The sequence below is a fragment of the Arvicola amphibius genome, chromosome 5 (genome assembly GCF_903992535.2).
Source record: "Arvicola amphibius chromosome 5, mArvAmp1.2, whole genome shotgun sequence".
Classification (NCBI taxonomy): domain Eukaryota; kingdom Metazoa; phylum Chordata; class Mammalia; order Rodentia; family Cricetidae; genus Arvicola; species Arvicola amphibius.
In genome coordinates, this window is record NC_052051.1 from 108,411,903 (window position 1) to 108,436,897 (window position 24,995).

Here is a 24,995-nt window from a genome sequence, read left to right on the forward strand (position 1 = left end):
GAAGATATGGGGAAAGCCCATAACTCAATTACTCTAAAATTCTAAAACTTCCTTAAAAGTTACTCTCACAGTAGGACACCTACCCAGCAAAGGGTATCATCTCCTACTTGCCCCTCCGGTCCTCAGTACTATTCTATAATGTTGAGCCCTGCAGCACCCCTTGCCTGGAACACCAATTCATGAAGAACGTATTTCACACGCACCATGAGCTTCTCTTTTGTACGCGTAGTTCCTCTTTTTCCATCTCAAATGAATATTTTTATAAAACCTAGCCCAGAGCTAGACTTACAGTGATTAAAATATTCGTGTGAATTAATATATTTTAATACTAGCTTAATTGAAGCCTAATGGATTATACAGATTCTTAAGCTACAGCTTAAAAGAAGAAAAAAAAAGTGTCTTTTCTGAGACTATCTGGCAGCTTCAGAAGAAGTAATCCTGCTTAAGAGGCTGAGATCCTAGTTCCTATGGGGTTTTGCTCTTGTTAATCTTCTTTGCAATTCCACATCCTGATATTTAAGGTTGAGAATCAGGAACTGCTTTGAATCTACACAAAGCACATTTATGAATGTAGTTGGAGAGAATACCCACAATGATTGTAAGCCCATTGACGTGCAATCATGCATGTGAAACCAGGACTGTAGGCAGAATGTATTCAAGAAAACTGAAGAGTATTTACACCTACTAGAGCTATGTGGCTCAGCGGAATTACCTGCTATCCCACCATCCCACTACCGTACAATTTCTCTTTTTGATGAGAATAAGTCTGGAAACCAAATTCATACTATGCATTAGCAATTCTCTGAATCATCCATTTTCAAAGTGCTCTTAACTGTCCTGAATTGTGTAAGAACTTACTATTCTTCAAGCTCCACCAGCACCAGATCCCAAAAATCTTCACTATGGCATTGTAGTGTTATTTTTTTATTAATTTTATTATGTGTAGACAGTTGATTAGCCCTAAAATTAAATGCTCAGGGCACTTGAAGACATTAACTTTACATAGGGCTTATTAAAAGCTTTATTTGTGTTTGTATATGTGTAGTACTGGGAATTCAACTCAGGTCCTCACATATGCTAGACAGCTATTCTAACCCTAAACTATGTTTTTAGTCCTAAGAACTAACTCTCTTCACCTACTCAGTAGCTATAGCTAAACTCCCATATTGGGAACCTTACATCTGTATGCCTTAGAGTTATAGAAGTTAGGAAGTTCAAATTTAAGGTGTCAACATATCAATTTCTAATGAGATCTTGTTCTCTACTCCCAAAGTGCTATGAATTCATGAGTAAAGTGGAATTTTATGGTAGTTCTCCCCAACCTCTGGGTTTTTTTTCACTATTTCTGCCCTCTATTCTACCACATTGCCTGAACCTTTAAGATATATCTCTTGTTTTCTTTCCCTTTCTCATGACAACGATTCTTGCATTCTCTTGATATACATAAGAACTCAAACCTTTTACACTCGATATACTACTAAAAAAACCTTGAGATTGATTGTGGGCAAGGATATTAAACCAAAAGGCAATCGATTAACTGTTTTTTTTTTCTTTTTTAGATCATGTGTATATGGTGTACATAATGTCTGTAGGGAGAATGTGTCTGTGTTGAGGACAGAAAGGGGTCTCCCTCTTGCTTCCCTGAACCTGAGCTCTCAGTTTTTCTTTGTTAGGCTGGCACTAATCTCCCTAGCTCTGGGGCTACAGGTAATGTATTAAAGTACATTCAGCTTGTTTTGTGGTTCTAGGATATGAACCCTGGCCCCAATGCTTATATACAAAGCACTCTTAGCAACTGAACCATTTCTCCTGATCCTTAACTCAGTTTCTGAGAACAAAATTCCCCCTACTAATGGAAAGCTCATATATGTTTGATTGATTGCCATTTGTTACATACATACTTCACAATGCAATGAGGAAGATACGGACTGAAGGACCTTTACTCCAATCTTGACTCAGGCGATTGCTCTGAAGTCAAGGAAAAATCCACCTCAGTCTGGGAGGTGAGCTCCACCGACTAGACTTTCCATGACTGGATTGATATTTTTTTCAACTTTGCAGTCCTGGACAACATTTCTCAGTCAGGTGTGCCTTCTTGTCTTGAGACCATCATGACTATTTCTGTCCCCTGCATCACAAAACCACAAGATCACAGCAAATTATACTGTATAGTGGTTACTTTATAAACCCTTTGGAAGAGAGCAATGGGCAACACGTCATTTTTTCATTTTTTCTTGTAGCTTTTGTATGGTTGCATTAATATACCCCCTCTTTCTTATTCACCATTAATGTCATTTCCCAACATACTAGTCAGTGCTATTCAGACATATTAAATAATTTACTTTGGCACCAGGAATGTTCAAACTGGATGCTGTTTAATAATGGGAAAACTTAATCTGTGGATAGGAGAAGAGGGTTTAATTTGGCACCAGGTGGGACAGGAAATACTTCAATGGTACTCCGAGTAGCCAATGGTGCCTGCCTTTCTACTTCCCTGTTGTGATGTAGAGACCTATGCTTGGATGTGTCTTTTGGAGAGTTGCTTGTCTACCTTCTGCAGGATATGTGATATTTGACAATCAGAGTGGGTTCACTAATGAACCTACTAAGATAGTGGCAAAGAGTAAGCTTCTAAATGAGCAGAAAATTGATAAGAAAGTACCAGGAAACTTAAGAGAGAAATTGGCTACTGAGAGAAATTGGCCTACAAGTAATGAAAAGGACAAGCAGTTCAAGAGTACAACTGGGGTTACTGAGTTACAGCACCCAGCAATGTAACTTGGTAACTAGTTATGGGTGGAAGTATATAGTCCAGTTGGAGCTGTAGAGATCCACATGTAGAGGTTCATTGATGTCCTGCTGTGTAACCACTGTGAGCCCATTCTGGAGCCCAGACAGAAGTGAACAGGGAGCTTCAAAACTCGCATTTTCTCTGGATAATTCTTAAGCCCTCTGATATTTGAAAGCCCTCCATGCAATTGAAAACGAAGATGTTCCATGAGTGGATATCAGAGGATAAGAGAGTTCCAAAGTCTGAGGAAAGGTTTTTTTTTTTAAGTATGTGAGATGTTCTTTGAGGCAGGGGAGTTCTTGCTGTGTTGGCATCGACTGCACTCCACTACACCCCTAAACAGCCATGACTTTTCTATTTATGCTTTGCCCATTCGAACCTTCTTTCTTCTAAAACCTATTGATAAAAGGATTTCCCAACCTCTAAGACCCATTGCCTTCATTCCTCCCTATGAGAGCATCAGTAATCATCTTGTTCCTGAATCATGGGAGTCACGGAGGGGCATCTGTGAGGTCTCAAGAGTTTAGGTAGCAAACCAATATTTTCCATAAATATTACACTCCAGACTTGCAGGTTATGTGTTTGCCCCATGCTTACAGGAAGAGCAACAGCATGGTTGGCTAGATCTTTTTTTAACAAAATAAAATCCTAAGTTAAGCTGTTAGTTGGCTTTTATAAGGATTCAAGATATACATACAGCCACAGATAAATTTTAGTTTAACACATTTATAATTTTCATAAAAGTGAATATTGCCTGAATATTGTGCTATATGTTTTGTATATATAGACATATATTCCCATATAACGTTAAACTGAGCAGACAAATAATATAGTCTCAAAACAATCAATGAAATTGAATTAATGAAAATAAACCATCATAACTAATTAACTAAATGGCTAGACAAATCCAGTAATATTATTAAATGTCAATAGGTACCTAGAATATGGATTTTATGTCTCAATTAATATAAATTAAAAGTGATTAAGAAACTTAATATTTATTTTTAATAAGACACTCTTCATTCTTCACAATTTAATACTGGATTATTTGGTAGAAATAGCTGCTTCCCTTTAATGAAAGACACCATTATAATACTTCATATGAGATAGAAAATGTTAGTCACATAATGAGTTTAAAAATGAAAATTATGTCTTTAGATTTCTTCTGAAAACCTTTGAATCACAACTGTAAATGAAGTCATGAAGTCATGTTAATAGTCCATGCATCAAAGGCAGACAGTGGCACTTGCTGAAATAAAGTTAATTGCATGGTTCACATAACCTAGTTTAGGAAATGCTATGAGACCTTGAAACACCTTACACCTCTCCACAGAAAGAAGCTCTACACCCATTGAAGAGGAAACACACATTATGGGAGAGAATCTTCATCATTACACATCTGACTGAGGATTAATAACCAGAGTACATAAAGAACTCAAAAATTCAGAGTGTAAAACCAAATGACATGTCTGAAAAAATAAGCCTGGGACCTGAATAAAGTTCTCAAGAGAAAAAAATATGGCTAATAAATACCTCATGAAATGTTCACTGTCCTAGAAATTAAACAAATTTAAATCAAAACAATTTTGAGATTTCATCTTACCCCAGTCAAAAGGGAAAAGATGAACACAACAAAACCTATAACAAATGTTGGGGGTGTGTGGAAAAGAGACCCCTCATTCACTGCTGATGGGAGTGCAGACAGTTCCAGCCACAGATATAGAAAGACAATTCTCATTATAGCCATGTAGCTCCAAATCTTCAGATGTGAGTACATTACCAGGAGGAATGGCAGAAGCCATGAAAGTAAAATGGGACCACTCCCAGAATACGGGTGTCAGGAAGCAATAGAGATGGAAACAGCAGCATAAGTAATCTGATCAAAGAAATGGGAAAAGAGGGGCTCTTTAGGGAGAGGGAGAAATATAGGAGGGTAAAATAACAATAAGGATGTCTGAAGAAGTCTTAAAGAATTATTCTATTAAATATTTACTTCAAAATGTCTATAATACACATAATTACATATTTTATGTTAATAAAATATTATATTTGTAATATGTAATATTTATGATTAAATATGCTATATATTATAAATAATATAATTTAAATTATATATATATTTAATGAACTTCTCTCATATGGCCTGACAATGAGTCAAACGCCAATTAAATAATTCTAGACATGAGCAGCATGCTTTTGAGTTATCAGCCAGGGCTGTCCAGGAGACTCCCCAAACAAACTGATGCTATTGTCTTTGTTTACCTTCCAGAGGTAGAAGACATGTCCCTCTTATTGAAGAAAACAAACACTTCAGAAACAGTGGCCAGAGACCCCTGAACTCAAACTGACCTGAAAGCCAGATCCTGGAAACAACCCTAGATGCCCCTCAATGGAAGAATGGATAAACTGTGGAATGTATATGCATTAGAGTACTACTCAGCAGTAAAGAACAATGACATCTTGAATTTTGCATGCAAATGGATGGAAATAGAAAACACTATCCTGAGTGAGATAACCCAGACCCCAAAGGATGAATATGGTATGTACTCACTCATTTGTGGACTCTTGGTTTATGTGGACTCTAGCCATAAACCAAAGTCACTGAAGTTATAGTTCACAAGTCCAGAGAAGCCAAATAACAAGGTGAACCCAAAGAAAAACATTATATATCCTCCTGGAAATTGGAAGCAAACAAGACTGCAGGGGAAAAGTTGGTAGCATTGGGGTAGGGGCAGGGGTGATAATGAGGTTGGGGGAAAGGGGAGAAGGGGAGAAGGGGAGAGGGAAGGGAGAAGGGAAGGACTAGCAACAGCTTGGGGGAGTGGGAGGGTAGAGATGGAGGAAGGGCAGATATAGGAGCAGGGAAGAAGATATCTACATTAAGGGATCCATTTTAGGGTTGGCACGAGACTTAGCTCTAGAGGGGATTCCAGGGGTCCACGGAGATGTTCCCCAGCCAGGTCCTTGGACAGCAGAGGAGAAGGTACTTGAACCGTCCTTGCCCCACTATCACGCTGATGATTATCTCAAATATCACCATAGAATCTTCGTCCAGTGACAGATGGAGACAGAGATCCTCATCAGAGGAACGGACTGAACTCCCAAGGTCCAGTTGAAAGGCAGAAGGAGGGAGAAGACGAGCAAAGAAGTCAGGACCGTGAGGGGTTGGTCCACCAACTGAGGCAGTGTGCCTGTTCTAATGGGAGCTCACCAAATCCAGCTGGACTGGGTCTGAATGAGCATGTGATCAAACTCTCTGATTGTGGCTGACAATGGGAGCTGACTGAGAAGCCATTGATAAAGGCACTGGGGCTTATTTTTATGGCGTGTTCAGGCTTTTGGGGACCCTAGTCTATAGGGATGCACAGCTCCCTAGGCCTGGTTGTAGTGGGGAGGGCCTTGGACTTCCCACAGGGCAGGATTTCTGGCCTTCTCTCAAGCAGGGCAGGAGAGGGAGGAAGGGGTGTGGGGGAGCGGGAGGGGATTGGGAGGAGGGAAGGAAGTGTAAATAATTGAATGGAAAATTTAAAAAAAGAATGGAAAAGAAAAAGAAAAAAAGCTTCCTCCCTGAGGTCTTACTTTTTTGGCACCAGAAGGCACACGCAAGCTTCCGAAGGAGGGGGCATCTAATCGTCCTACTCAGTTATGATGCCCCTGAACCACATCAACTGTCAGCATGGCAAAATAATCCTAAGGGTGCAGTGGTGGCATACATACCTTGGTGGTAACCAACAGCTTTGTTTTTGGACTTAAGACTCTGTCAACAAGAGGGACTCATGTCTGGTCCTAGCCAATAGCCTAGGACTCATAAGGTCATGGATATGGGAGGAGAATCTACAATGACTACTTTTTAAACCAGCATAGTCATTCCCAACAATGATCAAAATATTTTCCTTATATTCTCAGACCAGTATATTCTTCATCTCTTGTCAAGGAAACCTTTCTTTGCCACAGATGACTACCACTATATAAAACTACAACCAATCAAAATGCAGAGTTGTGGATCCTAGGCATGACAGATACATCTGCACAGCCCTTCTCTACCTAAGGTCAGGAAACATTTAGAAAATGGGGAGGAAAGATTGTAAGAGTCAGAAGATCACGGAGTGTCCTGTGAGATTGTATCTTCCAGTAATTTCAGAAGCTACAGCCGTAAAATCTTGCCAACATGGCGTCCAAAATATTAGCTGAACAAGTTATCTACTGACAACACCAGGAGGCATGGCAAGATGTATGGGGAAAAGCTCAAGAAGTCTCAACCATACACAAGAAACTATAGACCAGAAAAGAATGCTAAGAGGGAAAGAAACACTCTATTCCAGGAAAGAGCACAAGAATTGATTATCCAATGCATAATTGTTAACCCTAAAAACATACATACAAGTAACATTATACAGACTAAACAGGTTATACTCCTAAATAGGAATGTACATGCATATACATACGTGCATGCAAAAGCAGTAATGAAAAAAACAGGACAGAATTTGGAAGAGAGCAAGGAAGAGAATATTATAGATTTGGAAGGGAAGAAGGGAAAGGGATAATTATAATCTTAATTTTTCAATTAAAAAACTTAAGAAGCTAAGGCATTGTCTACTAGTATCAATTGATTAACATTATCCTTTTAAAGGTATTTGTGATAACAAAAGGGCATACTGTTTGATTCCTGATTCAAATTTTACTATAGGCGTCACTAAAAGAATAAATATTCAGTTAATTACTTTTTGTTTTTATTAATAATGATAAATTTTTCAGAAAATAACTAAAAGAAAACAGGTTTTACTGTTTAGACTTAGACAGAAGATTTCTAAAGAGATAAAATATTTTTAAAAATTAATATTGGTGAAAAGAGTAAATTAGGAGAGTGTCTCACAGAGGCAACAGTAAGGTCAGCTCAGCAAGTGAAAAATAGATGATCGTGAACACAAGTTCCCAGGGAAGGACCGAAGAGTTTTGGTTGTTACCCAGACTAGATACTTTCACAATATCATTCTTAATTTTTTCATTCTTAAGCTTTTTCACTTGGCTATTATTTATTCTGGTCATGCAAGGGCAATGATAGGGTAATTGCTGGTTTTCTACCCTATGCCACAATAGCAGCATGAAGTCAAGCACATACTGTTGGACTGATGTCACATGCTCACAGTGATAAGAAATGGGGCACAAGAATGAACTTGATGAAGAGGAATCATATATAATCGCATTCAACATTGATGTCTCAGTTCAGAGTCTTTAAACTCTGTGTAATGAAAGTGAAGGTCAGCATAAATCAGTTCGTCCAGTGGGCAACTATCTTGGATCCAAACACTGAACAAGGACTTCAGCAAAAGGCTTAACTAACTACATTTTCTAACGAACATTATTTTCTCTTGAAAAAATAACTAGCACAAAAACTATGGCTATTTCAATTTGAGAACCTGACATACATTATCTTGACAAATCAGAAAGTGAAACTTCTATTTCAAGAACAACCAGACACTATTTGTGACCTAAGATAAAATATAACAATTCAAGTAAAAAAATCAACATTTAGAACACTCTAATCCATTATTAATATGGCAATCTTCTATTCCAAAAGAATTTTGAATGAAAATAATGATCAAAGTATTGAATTTGTTGTCTTGATACTGCCCAGTTCGACATGTTGCTCTTTCTCAAGATCTGGCTAGCTCAATGACTCAAATGTCTTTCAAAGACCAATACCTACTTTTCAACCAAGTATGTTCTCATAATGTCTATTTACTGTTATGGCTGGACTAATCATTAATATAAGAATATTTACTTCATTCTTAAATAATAAATATTTAATTTCATTGGCAGAGATTTACATTCTACATTCCAAGTAATACCTAAGAAAGTAATATCTAATGGATTTTGTTAAATTGTCAAAGAAAATTATCCAAAATTAACTGAGAAAGCTAATAAAATATGCTCTATGTCTAACTGATTTTTAATATACTTTAACCAAAACATGTTCAGTATCAACTGACTGAAGACATATAATTAAGAATAAGCAAAATATATTAAAGGGATTTTTTTAAAATTGTAAAACAATGGGATTGATATTTATAAATAAAATATATGCATACTTCATAAAATTTTATTATCAATCATAACATATCATATAATGAGTTTAACACCATTTAAGATTTTAAATATTTTGTGATGATTGTCAGTACTTATGATTCATTAAACAGATGCTCCTGGGGGTTATTAATAATTTTAAAATTGTAAAAGGCTCTCAGGAAACCAGTCTTTACATTCTTGCTTATAAATTATACATAAATGGTCATGAGGTTATGTGTAGAGACATAGTAAAACACTAAACTACAACAATTATTACAAATATAAATTCAGACGAGAACTATTGGGATTACAGTTATGAACAGCCCTGAAGGGACAGCAGCGGTGCTGAGAATTCCTAGCCTCCTGATCTGGATGCAGTCTTCGTGGGTGTGCAAGTAGCTAGCATGCACTTTATTTTCTAATGTGTTCTATTAACACTTTCAAAATTAGAGACAGAATCAAGATTCTAAGTAATTAGTGGGATAGGGGAATGAGAAGAACTAGTAACTGCTGAATTAATAAAAATCTATTTTGTCATCAGAATAAAAGAGAAACTAAGAATTGCTACCAACAGAAGAAACAGTCTTCCTGAGTCAAGAACACAACAATTATTTAGCCATTACAGTCAGCCTGGAACACACACATACAGATAACATACAGACGTAGCAGGTAACACACGTATATGTGTATACGTATACATATGTGTGTGTGTGTGTGTGTGTGTGTGTGTGTATACGTGTGTGAGTGAAAACGATTAATAAAAAAGATATCATGAATTTTTAAAAGAGTGAGGAGGGACATACAAAAAGTTTGGGAAGAGAAAAAGAAAGGAGGAAATAATATGTTATGATTTCAAAAAATAAAAAAAAAACTTAAAGTATTTAATATTTGTGAGATTTCTTTGGAAAAAGTAAAACAAGCCATCAGAAAACATCACTAATGGAAAATACTAAACAAATAAAGTTGTATTGGTCATTACAACATATGAAAATGGACTCACGTTATCTTTAAAAGATTATGACACAGATTTAATAGTAAACAGTATATTTTAATATGAAAATTAAAGGACACTTCACATAATATAGTAAATACAAAAGATTAGATGAGATTAAGGAAAATACTGTTTTAGAATTATATAAATAGTGCAATAAAGAGAGATGGAAAGATATCAAAATAATAAAAAAGAGCAACCATCATTAATGCAAAATAAATCAAACAGTATCTTACTGAAGTCATCTTTAATATTAAACAAGCATCTTAATCTTGAGAAAATGCCATCTTCGATCACAATACATTAATGTATCTTTAAGTTTTGATGGAATAAAGAAAACCATACATAAACAAAATGATGTATAGATTTGTAGACAGAAGAATAAATAAATAAAATCAGCTCATGAATAAGTAGTTACAGCTGTTGCTAGAGTCTGGGCCCATTATGTATAATATTTCATTTTTATTCAACCTGAATAATGCAGAAACAGCTGTAATTTTAATTGTTAAAAAGAAGTTTTCCATTAAGTTAGTTTTCCCTAGTCAGTCTGAAATGACCACTTGGTTGGAGCATTTTTCCTATTCTTTCACTCTAAGGAAGTATCTATCTTGTACTTTGAAGAATAAATGGACTAGTACTCGAGGTTCCTAGAAATGGGCCTGGGCTATGTAAATGATATGTCTGATATTGCTGAGTTAACATCTGGTATATAGTCCAGACTTCCATCTATATCTTATATCATACACAGAATGAGAAGATAAATGTTAGATGATTAAAGTCCTATTTGTCTAAATCTAAACTTGAGTGGTCCTAGGATAAAATACAAAAGAATATACTTCTGTGGCTTCAAGGAAAGGGGACACTAAAGTGCACTAATATGTCCAATGTGGAGCACATAGTGGGATGGAGTTCAGAATCTTCACAGCAACAAGAATTAGTCTTTGGTGCCTTGACTTGGGGGAATTAAGTTGAACCCAAAGAAGTGAAAGAGAGATTTGGACAGCAGTGGGAATGGAGTTGGAGGAAAATCTGGGGTCTGAGAGGTGACTGTGAAGTAAGGCTGAAGAGAATATTATATTTCTATGTGTGTTGTATACACAATAAACATTGATCCTAGTGGGGTATGGTCACAGGGTAAAAGGCCTGCCATATAAAAATGGGGTCATTAGTTTAATTTTAAATCCATCTAAAGTAATGCATGATAATGAATGAATGTGTGGTTGTGATACTGGTGTGCACTCCTACAGAAAAATGGGAAACAGATACAGGACAATGCCTGTAGGTTAACCAGCCTGGCAGGCATAATAGCAAGCAAGAGGCCCCATCTAAAACAGATAGAATGCCAGTACTGACACACAAGATTCTCCTCTGACCACCATGTGTACAGACAGATACACACACACACCACACACACACATACACACACACACACACACACAAACACACACACGCACATACAAACACATGCAGGCATAAAATACATATACAGAAAGATATAAATAACATTAAAATTGAAATTATATAGAATAATTTCCTATTGACATGCAAAGAGTGCATAGCTCGCTGAGAAGCCAAGGACAATGGCACTGGATTTGGCTCCTACTACACATCCTGGCTTTGGGGGGCCTAGCCTGATTGGATGCTCACGTTCCTAGACCTGGATGGACAGGGGAGGAACTTGGACTTCCCACAGGGCAGGGAACCCTTACTGCTCTTCGGCTAGGAGAGGGAGGGGGAGCGGAGGGAGACAGGGAGGTAAATGGGAGGCGGGGAGGAGGCGGAAATTTTTAATAAAATAAAAAAAGAACTGCTAACATTTATACATATATATATGAGTGCATAGCTGAATCAATAAAAGTCAGTTATATAAAGAATTCACAGAAAGAGACCTCAAAGTTACCCCACCTAATTATTAGTCAGGAGAATAAGAAACAAAATAAAAAATAAAGACAAATAATTATAATAATTAATCTAGAAAATAATCCAATTTAGCAATTCAGATACAGAAAGAAAAAATTTGTGTGTTAGAGTGTTTGTGAACTGGTAATAGTTACCATTTCATACTCTATAAAACTGAAAATCTACATGTCTCCAATGTGTCTCATGGTCCCTCTAGCCATGTTAACTAGGGGCAGTCTAGTGCAGAGTCTGAGAAGACAAAAATAGAAATAACATTTCTGATAATGTGAAGAACTGTGGGAAAGACATTATAGTGGGTCAATAGGGTAAATTACCGCATAAGTTATTTAAAATATTAGTCATTAAAATTAAGTTGCTGAATTTGTATATGATATAACTATCAAAGTCATATCATTTTATCAAAGTGCATATACATACCTATAAACACATGCCTTGTCTTTGTAACTGTAAACATCAATACATATGAATATATTGTATATGGTATATATGTTAATTTACAGTTCTGTAAATTGTCCATAGTATCAATATAAAAATTAGTAATTATTGAAAGACATATATTTGTATAATTGATTATTTCTGTTTTAAATGACCCAGAATCATGTGTTGACACAAACCATGGTGAAACAAACCTTCCATCCACTACAGACCAGCTTCAGCAAAACTGGAAATAAAGGCTGATAAGCAAAAGAAAGTCTGTGTTTATAAGTCATATATTTTCTCTTTTAAAATATAAAGATGATGTCAATTTAAATATAAATAGTTACTCATTCATGTCTTGTTCCTAGAGTATTTCATTTTAAACCCTGTTTCTAGGAATGCTTGTTTGCATTTACATATAGAATGCTACATTTCAATAAGCAGGAGGAGTGTGGTGGCTGAATAAAAATAGACTATGGGAACTTTTGAAGTTAGACTAAATACATTCTTGCATTATGATATGGCTACAAGCCTATGGGGATCAGAGAGTGGCATGTGCGGTTTGAATAAGAATGGCCCCATAGGTTCATCTATCAGAATGCTTAGGCCATTACGAAGTGGCACTACTTGAAAGGGATTAGGAAGGGGAGCCATGTTGGAGTAGGTATGGTATTGTTGGAGGAAGTGTGTTTCTGGGGGTAGATTTGGGGGTTTCAAAAGCTCAGGTCAAGTTCAGTGTCTCTATCCTCCTGCTGCCTGCAGATCCAGAAGTAGAACTCTCAGCAATTTCTCCAGTACCATGTCTGCCTTCATTCTTCCATGTTCCCTACCATGTTGGCATATGAACTAAAACCTCTGAAAGCGTAAGCCAGTCACAGTTAAGTGCTTTCCTTTATAGAAGTTCCTATGGTTATAGTGTCTCTTCACATTAAGAGAACACTGACTGTAACAGAAGTCTGTACCAGAAGCGGGGTTCTGCTGTGATAGGACCTACGCTGTTGCTTGTTGATAGAATGTGGACTTTGGATTAGAGAAGCAGTTAAAAGCTTTAGGTGAACCATACTAGTAGGGACAAGAAAGACAGTGCCTAGGGCAATTTAACTGTGGGGTCCCAGTGCAAGAAATTTTAGAGCAGAATATAGTAAGTGGCCTAGATTTTTTGTCCAAAAAAAAAGTGACTGCTTTCTGCCCTTGTCCAAAAGAAATCTGCCTAAGCCTAAATTGAAGAGTTTTGGGTTATTAACAGGAGATTTCAATACAGTCTAGTATTGACTGTATCCTGTGGTCATTAGTGATCACTTTTATGCAGATCTATAAAGAAAATTAGCAAGCTGAGCAAGAAAATATACAAATGTACAGTTTGAGAAGAAAAGGAGCTCCAGGAAATGCAACGGCAGAGGCAAGAGGATCTCCAGAGTCTGAGGTGAGCCTGGTCTACATAGTGACTTTCAGGACAGCCAGGGCTATGTAGATAGACCCCATCTCAAAAAGTAATTAGTTTAATAAAATAAGATGAATATAATGTGACACATATGACACATAAAAAGTATGCATACATAAATTTATTTATTTTATTATGAGAGAGAAAACCAAAAAACTGGTTAGATTCAAATTCCAATTCTGAACTCTACTAGTTTGGACAAATTATGTAAAACTCTATGCTTTGCTTCACTTCCATATCAATAAATTCAACTAAAAAAAGAAAATGAAATAAAATAAAATGTATAACTAGAGATAAATAAAACTATTAGTTAACTTTAAATGTTTGTCATGGCAATCAAAATGAATTGCTAAGCCTTTCATTTGCATTTAGAAAATAAATGCCCATTAGTTGAAAATCTGCTGATTCTCGTATCATGCACTCTAGTGGGTGTCTGTATGCTTGGTTTATCTTTGATGGAATGTGTCTCCAAGGCAGGAACTATCTGTGAAATTATTTAGAACATTTTTGACACATGTTTATGATATATGCTAATCTCCCAGCTCCCCACAAATTACCTGCAATACTGCTATGTACAGCTCAAAAACCCAAGATTCATTTCTTTATTCCTAACATTTGCTTTTTTCTTTGTTCTCTTTCTCTCTCTCTCTCTCTCTCTCTCTCTCTCTCTCTCTCTCTCTCTCTCTCTCTCTCTCTCTCTCTCTCTCTCTCTCTCTCTCTCTGTCTGTCTCTCTGTCTGTCTCTCTGTCTGTCTCTCTCTGTCTCTCTGGCTTTCTCTCTTTCTCTTTCTTTCTCTTTTCTTTTTTTTCTTTTTGTCTCTTCCTAAAATTACTCTCACCCTGCATCAGATCATTGCTCCCTGATCAGGGTATTCATCTTTTGGGGTGTTTTCCCCACATATGCTGCCAATATGGGTCTCATCTTTATCAACAACTATTGTACACATTGGTGGTGAGATAATGTGGTGTTCTGCCTACTTACTGTGCACAGCTCCTGGGGGAATGAATTTGAGGATTGGGTTCCTTATATTCTTACAATATTCCCAAGCTATTGACGTGGTGCTGCGATAAGCAGGTATTTGCTGTAACTCTACATAAATAACATTTTCTCAACACAGACATCCTCAATGCCCAGAGATATAATTACCCACTCTAAATTAAGAACAATACTTCTAGTACTAGTTATCTCACAGAAAATAAAGAAATACTTCGATGATCCCGAGGTGCCTCTGAGATGCCCAGCTATTGGAAGTAGTATCTCCTAGTTTCAAGTTTATTTATTATAACTGAAAGGTTTATCATGTTTGTCTTCAGGATAAGACAGCTTGTAGCCTGTGCCTGAAACAAAACTTTATCCCCCAAATCTCTGAAACTCATTCCAATTCATAAACCTTTTTTTATGGAGTTGGTTAGGGTTTCTCACAAACAGAAATCATCCTCTTTCTCTCCACAGTGTGATGTCAGAGATATAATCAGGAGGGACAAAAGTTCGCAGAGGCTCAGGGACCTAGTACTGCTATCTTAGAGTCGGATGACACACAACAGTCTGGATGCAGAGCTGAACAGAACTTAGCATTGCCTCATGTCCTGTGCCAGGTACTGGGATCAAACCTAACATCACACACAGAAAAGTAATCTCACGGAACTTTGTACAAGATTGTTCAGCTGTATGAAACAGTCTTTCATAACTTGTGATTCTTGTCTTTTTCTTATTTTCCCTCCCTCTTTTTCTCCCTGCTCTGACTGTCTTATCCATGGCTGAAAATATCCATTTACACTTAAAGAATTATTTTTCTGATCCTCCCTGTGACTACTTGCAGAAAAAAGCTGGAAGGAGGGGATTTATTTGTTTGTGTTTTATTACCTGAGAGGCATTCTGCGATCCTTAATCTAGGAAAAACAAAATGCAAAACAAAGCTCGCATTCATGATGAACTAGTGCGTGGCAGGCCCGCAGCAGGGCAGTGAACTGTCAAATCAGGAAATGCTAACTTTTATCTTATCTTTAACTGACTGCATGAAATTCTGCACATTCCTAAATGTTCAGAAGATTGAGCTGGCTCCTAGATAAGTAGACATCACACTTCGTAGGAGCCAGATTCATGATTGTGGTAAGGCATAAATATAATTAATGAACTCCAATGTTTGACTAATTCATTAATGGCATCATCAACATCAGAAATATCTCTGGATAAAATGTTAGCTCTTACTAAGAATCCTTTCATTTTAACTCAAGCAGATTAAAAAAATGATGCTCTAATCATCATTGCTTATTTATTTTATCTATCTTTTTTTTAGTTGAAAAGTCATGAGGCTCACCAAAATACCTTAGCAATATAAGTACCTACACTATTAAATAGTCAGTTTTAAATAGAAGAACTCCTCTGTTTTCAACCTGTTTCAACGGTGACTGAGAAAGAAGAGATGCCTAGTAAGAAACTCATCCTTGGTCTCTCATTACTACATAGCACATTTAGACTTTTTGTTGGGGACTTTAATGGCTTATCTTTGTTACTCCAGGAATCCATAGGACTTATTTAAATTCTAAACAGTGTTGGCGCTAGATAGATCTTTGCTTTTAGATAGATGGATAGACGGACAGACGGACAGACAGACAGACAGACAGCAGACAGCAGACAGACAGACAGACAGACAGACAAACAGACAGACAGATAGATAGATGATAGATATCTGTGTGTTTCAGATGCAAAATACAAACAATTTTTCAAGCATGTATGTCTCTTTTAAAGCATACATAGTCTTTAAAGAGTACATGGCCTCTTTTAGTCTTAGTTTTCTTGATAGCTATAATAGTTTTATAAAGGCAATTTCTGTCCATAGATTTATCTCTTTAATATTCTCATTCTTCAAATGCTTATTTTTTTAACAATAGAGAGCTGAAAGTTGAAAATAAAGTGTAAATTAAAATCACATTGCAAAGAAAAAACCCATTCTGCAATTTCAGAAATGGTCATTTCTACAAACACCATAGCCAGCAGCCTGATTTCCACATCAGCACTTCATTATCGGAGATTTCATTACTGGGGACTTGGTACAGGAGCATCTTTAAGAAGGTGGTAATTGTGTTTTTCATGGGTTTTGCCCTCTCTGTGACTGTCACATTTATTTGTTTTTATCTAAAAGGAAGTCTGTGAAGTCAAAATGTAATTGTTTCTTTTGTTTATTCATAGTGTTGGCTTCAGTGACCTTTGTGGTTTGTGTTGCTGTGATTCACTTTAGTGCTAACTGAGAAAGAGCAGTTTTTAGGGTGTGATGATCCTCCTAAATCTGCCTCAGGAATAGTTTTGAGTCTTTAAGCAAAGAGTCTTCTTTGAACCTCAAAAATCAGTGCCTAGAAAGCATGAGAAAGTCAATGTCACTCTTATCTGGGATCATAAAATCACTCTACAAGGTGTGAGCTGAACCTGTTTCCTAATGTTTTCATATTTCTAGCTTTTATAAAGTCACTTGTAGCTCCCCTGAGTAGCCCAGTCAATGTTGTTTGTTCTCCAGGAACTCTCAGTGTACAATGAAGGAGGCACAGTTATCACTAATTATGTAGGTGTGTTAGTGTGCCCTCATGCTTCTTCCTAGAAGCCCTACGGCAAGTACATTAGTTAGGCTTCTGTGGCTGTGACAAATGCCAAAAGAAACTTGGGGAAGGAAAGGCCTATTTGGCTTACAGGCTGCAGCACACCATTAAGGGAAGCAAGGGAGTGAACTCAAGGCAGGAGTTTGGAGGCAGAAGCTAATGCAAAGATCATGGAGGGAGTCTTCTTACTGACCTGCTCCCCATGGCTTGCTCAGACTTCTTTCTTATACAATCCAGGGTCAACAACCCAGGGGTGACATTGCCCACAGTGGGTTGAATCCTCCCACATCAATCGTTTATCAAGAAAATGCTCTCAAGGACTTGCCTAGAGGCCAATCTAACAGATGCATTTTCTTAACTGAGGTTCCCTCTTCCCTGATGACCCCGCTGGATTGTATCAAGAAGACAAAAACTAACCAAAACAGAGATCAATCATCCTCACTCTTCCGAGGGGTGTGTCCAGGAGGTTCAGACACTATGCCTTTGTTCTTTCTTTTGCAAAGCAGGTGAGGGATAGTACCATATTAAGCTGTTCAGATCAACACTTCCTCTTACAGAAATGTAATCCTATCATAATAAACACTTGCAAGAACAAAATAAGGTAGAGAAACAGCAACATATTAGTTACACAGGAAACAAACAAGCTTAGCTTCTGCTTTTGGTTTGAATAAAAATGGTTCCCCGTAGGCTCCTACATTAGAATGTTTGGTTCTCAATTAGTGGGGCTGTTTGGAAAGGATTAGGTGTGCCCTTGTTGGAGGAACTGTGCCACTGGCTTTCAGATTTCAAAAGCCCATGCCACACCCAATCCCAGTCTCTCTCTCTCTCTCTCTCTCTCTCTCTCTCTCTTTCTCTCTCTCTCTCCCCTTCCTTCCTTCCTTCCTCCCTCCCTCCCTCCCTCCCTCTCTCTGCTGCTGCTGTTGATGTTGCTGCCACTGTTGATGTTGCTGCTACTGCACCTTGCAGATCATGTGAGCTCTCAGTTAATGCTCCAGTTTCATGCCTGCCTTCCACCATGCTCCCCGACATGAGGTTCATGAACACTCAGAAACTGTACACAAGACCCTAGTTAAATGCTTTCGTTTAAAAGTTGCCTTGGTCATGGCATCTCCTCACAATAGAACAGTAACTAAGCCAGCTTCTAAAATAGCTAGCACCTTAAACAGCTTAGACTCTGAAGCACAATATAAAACAGAAAAAATAGTCACCACAAAAAAAGCATTGCACTAAATAACTGCATTTTCATAAAGCATCATAAACATTGGCTCTATATGAGCACTTTCCATTTTAAGAAAACATTAAATGCATTAAACATGAAAATTCAAATTCATAAGATACAAAAATTAGGGGTGAAAACTAAGTTTGCTTTAGTCATTATTCCTACCTTAGCAAAAGGTCTTGTTAGTAAGTTACAGAAGTAGTTGGTTTAAAAATTAATCACTAAATAGAATAACAGCAACTATTAAAAGCCAGTTCAAATTTAAAGTCAGTATAAATAAAGATGAAGCATCCCAAATTATAACTAAGAAACTCAATTTAGAGAATTAGATTTACAAAAATTTGATTTGCATGCAAGTTCCTTTCTACAAACTAAGTCACAGCAATGGAATTCTGTAGTGGTTTTCCTGGTCCCTAAACAGACAGTAGGATTACAGTTTCCAAGTAACCATCACAGAGAGGACAGCATAACAGCTTCGCCATCAGGTGATGCCTAGGAAGCGGGTCTGGTCGGTGAGAATACACTGTAACAAACTATTATGGAAAATCTTGAAAACTTGTCACTAAAGATAGATACAGTTTCTCTCTTCTAAAGTGTACTTGAGTTATATGAATATGATGATAGAGCAGATATAGTTTAGAAATTACCAACTGTCTATGAGAGCAATTTCTCATTCAGTACAAAAAAGGAGGACTCGTATCTATCACTGATGAAAAATGACCCCAAAACATAGCAGCTTAAATCTTTATATTTGTTATTGACTCCATAAGTCAGAAACCATGAGACATTTGTTCTTCCGGGTGCATTATCTGGGTTGTCTTGTATAATGTCAGGAAGACAGTGACTGCTAATGAAACTCACAATATAACTTTGCCTACATGCATGGTAACATGGTAAGGACAGCTCTGTCTCCCACGCACATGGCACATGTCGTGTGAGGTCTGGAACTCAAATGTGAACATTTCAAGAGGCAAGCACAGAGGCTGCAGAACTTTTAAATCTCAAACTCAAAAGATTCTAGGAGTCATTTCTTTCATACACGACTGCCCAAAGCAAATCTAACACCTGCCAGATTTAAGAACACAGAGAATGGTAAAGATACCATGAATCAGCATATGAGACGGACGATTATAGAGGAGGGAATCACACCATAGAGGAAAATACATGGGCTTCTTAGGGTGGGAAAAGCAGGTGGTTCGTGAACTGAAACTTAGAATGCAGTCATACTCGATACCAGATATCACTGGAGGCGAAGACAAACGAATATAAGTTTTGCACTCACCTGGCGGAATTGTTCCAGGTCAATTTTGTTACCCACCAAGACAAGGGGAATTTCATAGGTGCGACGGACCTGGAAAATGAGCTCCTTGAACTTGGCAGCCTCCAGGAAGGACTGGCGGTCAGTGACAGAGTAGCAGATGATGAAGCCCTCGCCCCCACGCATGTACTGCTCCCGCATGGCCGTGAACTCTGCCTGAAGGAGAGAAGGGCAACGGGGAAGGTTTTAGCTGGAGGGAGTTAATAGGAAATATAATGTATTCTTGTGAAGTGTGAATATTTTAAACTATTGAGAGTGTTGGATTGCTATCGTAGGTTAGATTTAAGAGCTCCTGGGCAGACCTGGCAAATAACAAGTCATAAAAATGAGATTTTGGTTTTTTATATTTTAATGACTTCACTTCACAAATGAATCAATTTGTGTATTGTAAACATTATGTCTTTGAGGTTATGTTAGATATGTCCTAGTTTAATATTTAAACATTTTCTTACAGCCTGTCTTTTGAAACATTTTTTTTTTGTAGAAACCATTGAAAACATATATGATCAAAGGAATCTGGCTCCACTTTTCAAATGAGAGCACATTTGTACTGAAAATCTGGAGCAACTCCTCTGGAGGATTTGGCAAAATGAACTGCTTTTCTATACAAAAAAAAAAAAATATGAACGCAGAGACTAGAGCCATGGCTGAGATAGAGAGTCTGCCTGGCAGGCAAAAGGCCCTGGGTTTAATCCAACAGAGAAAGGAAGGAAGGAAGGAGAGAGAGAGAGAGGTGGGGAAGACATACTAAAGTTAGAGAAAGGGAGGAAGGAAGGAAGGAAGGAAGGGAGGGAGGGAGGGAGGGAGGGAGGGAGGGAGAGAGAGAGAGAGAGAGAGAGAGAGAGAGAGAGAGAGAGAGGGGGAGAAGACAGGCTAAAGTTAGAATTTTGATTACCTTTGCCTTTCTGAGAAGGCAAGGTGTGGATAAAACAGGTGCATTCATATATTCTGGTGTTCTTAGGTTTGTCTCAGAGAAGCTGAGAAATAGAAGGACCTGGCTGCTTGCAGACAGATTAATTTCTACACTCTGCTAACCCTTTCATCTTCACTTTCTGCAGAAGAAGGCAAGCTACATTCCAGATTGGGCTCGTGTGTCATCTGACTGGCCCTTTAATGCTGCTTCCCAGCTTTATTACAATTTAAATTACAATTTAATTACAATTTAATCTGTAATCCACAGAGTTTCTTTAAGTCAAAAATATGCTATTTATTTCTTTATTCTTGGTCTGAATCTACTGCTAAAACCACAAGGAGACGCCAGGCGATGGTGGCGCACGCCTTTAATCCCAGCACTTGGGAGGCAGAGGCAGGCGGACCTCTGTGAGTTCGAGACCAGCCTGATCTACAGAGCTAGTTCCAGGACAGGCTCCAAAGCCACAGAGAAACCCTGTCTCGAAAAACCAAAAAATAAAACTACAAGGAGATATTAGGGAGATGCAATGGGTTTCTTACAACTTGGACTTGTCTAAGAAACAAGCCACACTAAACAGTAAGAACATATGAGAGTTTATCATGATTTGGTCAATTTGTGCTATTAGTAACCAAAGAATGGGAACAAAATTAGACTCCTGATGTGGGAAGTCCTTCTGTATATGTGCTGCTTTTATTGGTTAGTAAATAAAGCTACTTTGGCCTACAGCAGGGCAGAATAGAGTAAGGCAGGAATTGCAAGCAGAGATAGAGGAGAAAAGAAGGTGGAGTCCGAGAGACACCATATAGTCAGCCTCTGAAGGAGACAGATGCCCCCGGAATCTTACTAGCAAACCACGAGCCTCATGATAAAATATACAGAATAATAGAAATTAGAAATGGGTTAATTCAAGATGTAAGAGTTGATACAAAGCCTGAGCTAATAGACCAAGCAGTGTTGTAATTAATATAGTTTCTGTGTGATTATTTCGGGTTTGGTAGCTGGGAACAAACAAGCAGTCTCTGCCTACAAACTTCATAACTAGGAAAAATGAAACCTTAACCTAACACAATAAAAGAACAATTAAAATACATGCTCAGAACACTTGCCCTAACAAATGTTCATTTAATTTAACATAACTTTTTAAAAAGGGAACTATTTCATTAGACTGAAAAAAATAGAAAATCTGAGGATATGCTTACAAATGTGGACACACTGAAAGAACTATAATGATCTTGAGTTAGAGATTTCTTTAAGACATTTTCAATAAATGTGGAGTAATTACCAACAGTAGTATCAGGCTAAACCAACAGCTTCAAGGCTTTAAGAATTGGAGCATAGAGAAGGCAGATGTGTCTAGAAACAGCTTACTGCTACAGAAGCAATTAAAATTTTCACCAACTGACATGAAATTTTATAGATTTAATATATAACATAAATATACATTAATACCATACTTAATATACTTAACATTAAATATTCTACTTCATCCCTAAATTTCACACAGTAAGTAAAATGCACTCATATGATATAGTTCCTACTTCACTTAGAGTCTTTACCTCTACAACAGGAATGAATGGACCATAAAATGTCTGTGGCTCCTTTTTGCTCTATTTTATTCTTTATTTTATTGAAAATCGATTTTTTTCAGACAATATATTCTGATTATGGTTTCTATTTCCACTGTTCCTCCTCTCCCTTCCCATCCCAAATCCACACCCTTATATCCTCTTTTTTTGAAAACAGTTATCTAAAAAATAAAATAAAATAAGATGCAACAAAACAAAACAAAATTGAAATAGGATAAAACATACAAATATGGTAAAAAAAAAAAAAAAAGAAAAGAGTCAAAGTAAAGCTCAAGACATACACTCAGACTTTTATGAATTTGAAGCTCTGGGCTTCAAGCAGAAATACACACTTGCTAATAATAAAGCAGAAAACTATGGACCACAATACTAACTCTCCTTTCCTAAACATACAATCAATCTTTTCAAATAGAAATGACAAAGTTACCAAAGAAACACAGTAGATCCTTAGGAAAATAAATGTAGATTCATTATAGCAGTTAAACAGAACTTAATGGTCCTGAAATGCCATACAAGTCACTCCATATTGAGAATCAAATATACTGTGTACTCTTTCCCATTCAGTAATGCAGTTCCTTCTGTTCATGCACCATAGTCTTTTTTAAAGATATTTTTAACTGTTTCTATGGGTGTCTATAAATGGGACGTGAGTGCAGGTGTCTGAAAGGCACCAGCTTTCTCTGGAGCTGGAGTTATTGCTGATGACTGCAAAGCCAACAGTGTCATAGCTGGGAACCTAACTCCAGCCCCCACAAGATCGCTAATAGCGTCTAACTGCCGGGCCATCTCTCTAGCTCTATGCATCATAGTTTTGCTGCTTTACAAACAATGCTATATTGCATATTCCTAAAGTCCCTCTCACTAAGATTCAGTTATGTCTGAGAAGTAGACTTGTTCAAGGAAAACATCCCTCTGTTTTTGAGAAACTGTGATGATTTCACTGCCAAAGATCATAATGCTATTGTATATGAAAGTGGCTGTTGCTTTTCATCCTCTCCAATGCTACTTTAAACTAATTTGCTTACTCTGGGATGAAAAGAACCATCCTTCTTTGATCTGCTCATTATCTTTGAGTCATGTTGGTGATCTCCTATGTTGACTATTCATTCATGTATTTGCTCTGTTTACGAATCCAATTAATTGGATGAAGGAGCTTGTGGTGTTTTGATGTGTTTGTTGTTTTCCCAATTGAGGATTACTCTAACTTGTACTAGACACGTGACTTTCCATGATATTTTCTATATTTAATATAAAACAATACATTTGATTACATCAGCAATAAATATACCATAAAAATCTAGTAAATCTGACAAGGAAAGATAGTATATAAAAGAAATATATAAATAGTATATAAAAGAAAAATTCACAGGGAACAATATTTAGAGGTTGAAAGTCCAGCAGAGATTAGTAATGAGATTAAAGGACATATATGTTACATTAAAATAGAGAGAAAGATAAAGTGGAGCACACCTATAATTCCAGTATTCAAACACTGAGTCAAAGCAGTTGCAATCTCAAGCCAGGACCTACCCAGTGGGACTCAATCGAAAATGAAAACAACAACGAAAGTATAGCAGTTCTTGTACCTAATTATGTTTGTGTTCAATCTAAGGCATGATGAGGGGGTTACAATGGCATGTGTTGCAGGCTAACAACTCACTGAGATTGTTATCGTTCTACACATAATATCTCAGCCCCTTGATTTCCTCATGCAGGAAAGAGGCATTAGGGTGTTCGTAGCCTGCCCTATATAGACGAAGAATCAAATTAGAGAACAAACACAAAAATGCTTTGATGATTTTTTAGATGCAATACAGTTCAAACCTACTGTTGCCTTCATTATAGACTTGACACATTAGAAATCCTCACTGGGAAAGTAGGCATGAGACACCTGTGAGTGGCACTAAGTGTGAACCTGAGAGGTTTTCAAACGCAGTCATCAGAAACTTCACAAGATTCGAGTCAGAGACCTTTCACCAATGAAACAGATACAATGAAATACACACGTTGGTGGGGTGACTCCAAATAGCTGGCTTTCTCTTTGTCACTCACACAGAATCTGTGCGCATCATTTTCTTAAACATACTTGGAAGGTGGTTGGAGCCAAGAATATTGAGCATAAGCTCTCTAGCTATGTATCATCTTAGTAACACGGTATAGGAATCTCTTCAAAGGGTAAAAAGCTTTGCTTAACATGTTCCTTCCGTTCTCATTATCCCATGCATTAAAGGTTCTGAAACATTTTGTTGTCTGCATTTCATCTGTTAATATCAATAGCTTCCTGCTATAAATGAAACTTGATAGTTAATTATTGAAGAATATTACTAGATTTCATTTGCTATCCATAAGCATCAAAGTACCTATGAAAACAGACTCCAGGAAATGCTGTCTGCATAAACATTTCAGGAATCTTCAGTGGTATTCTGAGTAAATATTACACTTTGATCCATTTCCTTGACATTTCCCCTTGAACTGAAGTCATGTGGGAATTCTATGAATTCTGAAAACAATTTCTGATAAATATCACTGTGGTGGTTTTAATAAAATGTTCCCATAAATCACAGTATTTGAATAGCTGGTGCCCAGTTGGTAGCTATTTGAGGAAGATCAGGAAGTGTGACCTTGCTGACACCAAGTATGTCACTGAGGCCAACTTTGAGGTTTCAGAAAATTTGCTCAGTTTTGAGCTAACACTCTCTGTTTCCTGTTTGTGGATGAAGATGTAAGCTCTCAATGATTTTAA

General features: G+C 37.2%; 1 protein-coding gene across 1 annotated transcript in view; it reads right to left on the reverse strand.

Moving 5' to 3' along the window:
• The window catches only part of Rit2 (Ras like without CAAX 2), a 321,744-nt gene that overhangs the window by 137,603 nt on the left and 159,146 nt on the right, over window positions 1-24,995 (reverse strand). Inside the window, exon 4 of the mRNA XM_038331534.1 lies at window positions 19,718-19,909. Within this exon, the coding sequence (XP_038187462.1) occupies window positions 19,718-19,909 (192 nt within the window). The remainder of the gene's footprint in view (window positions 1-19,717; window positions 19,910-24,995) is intronic.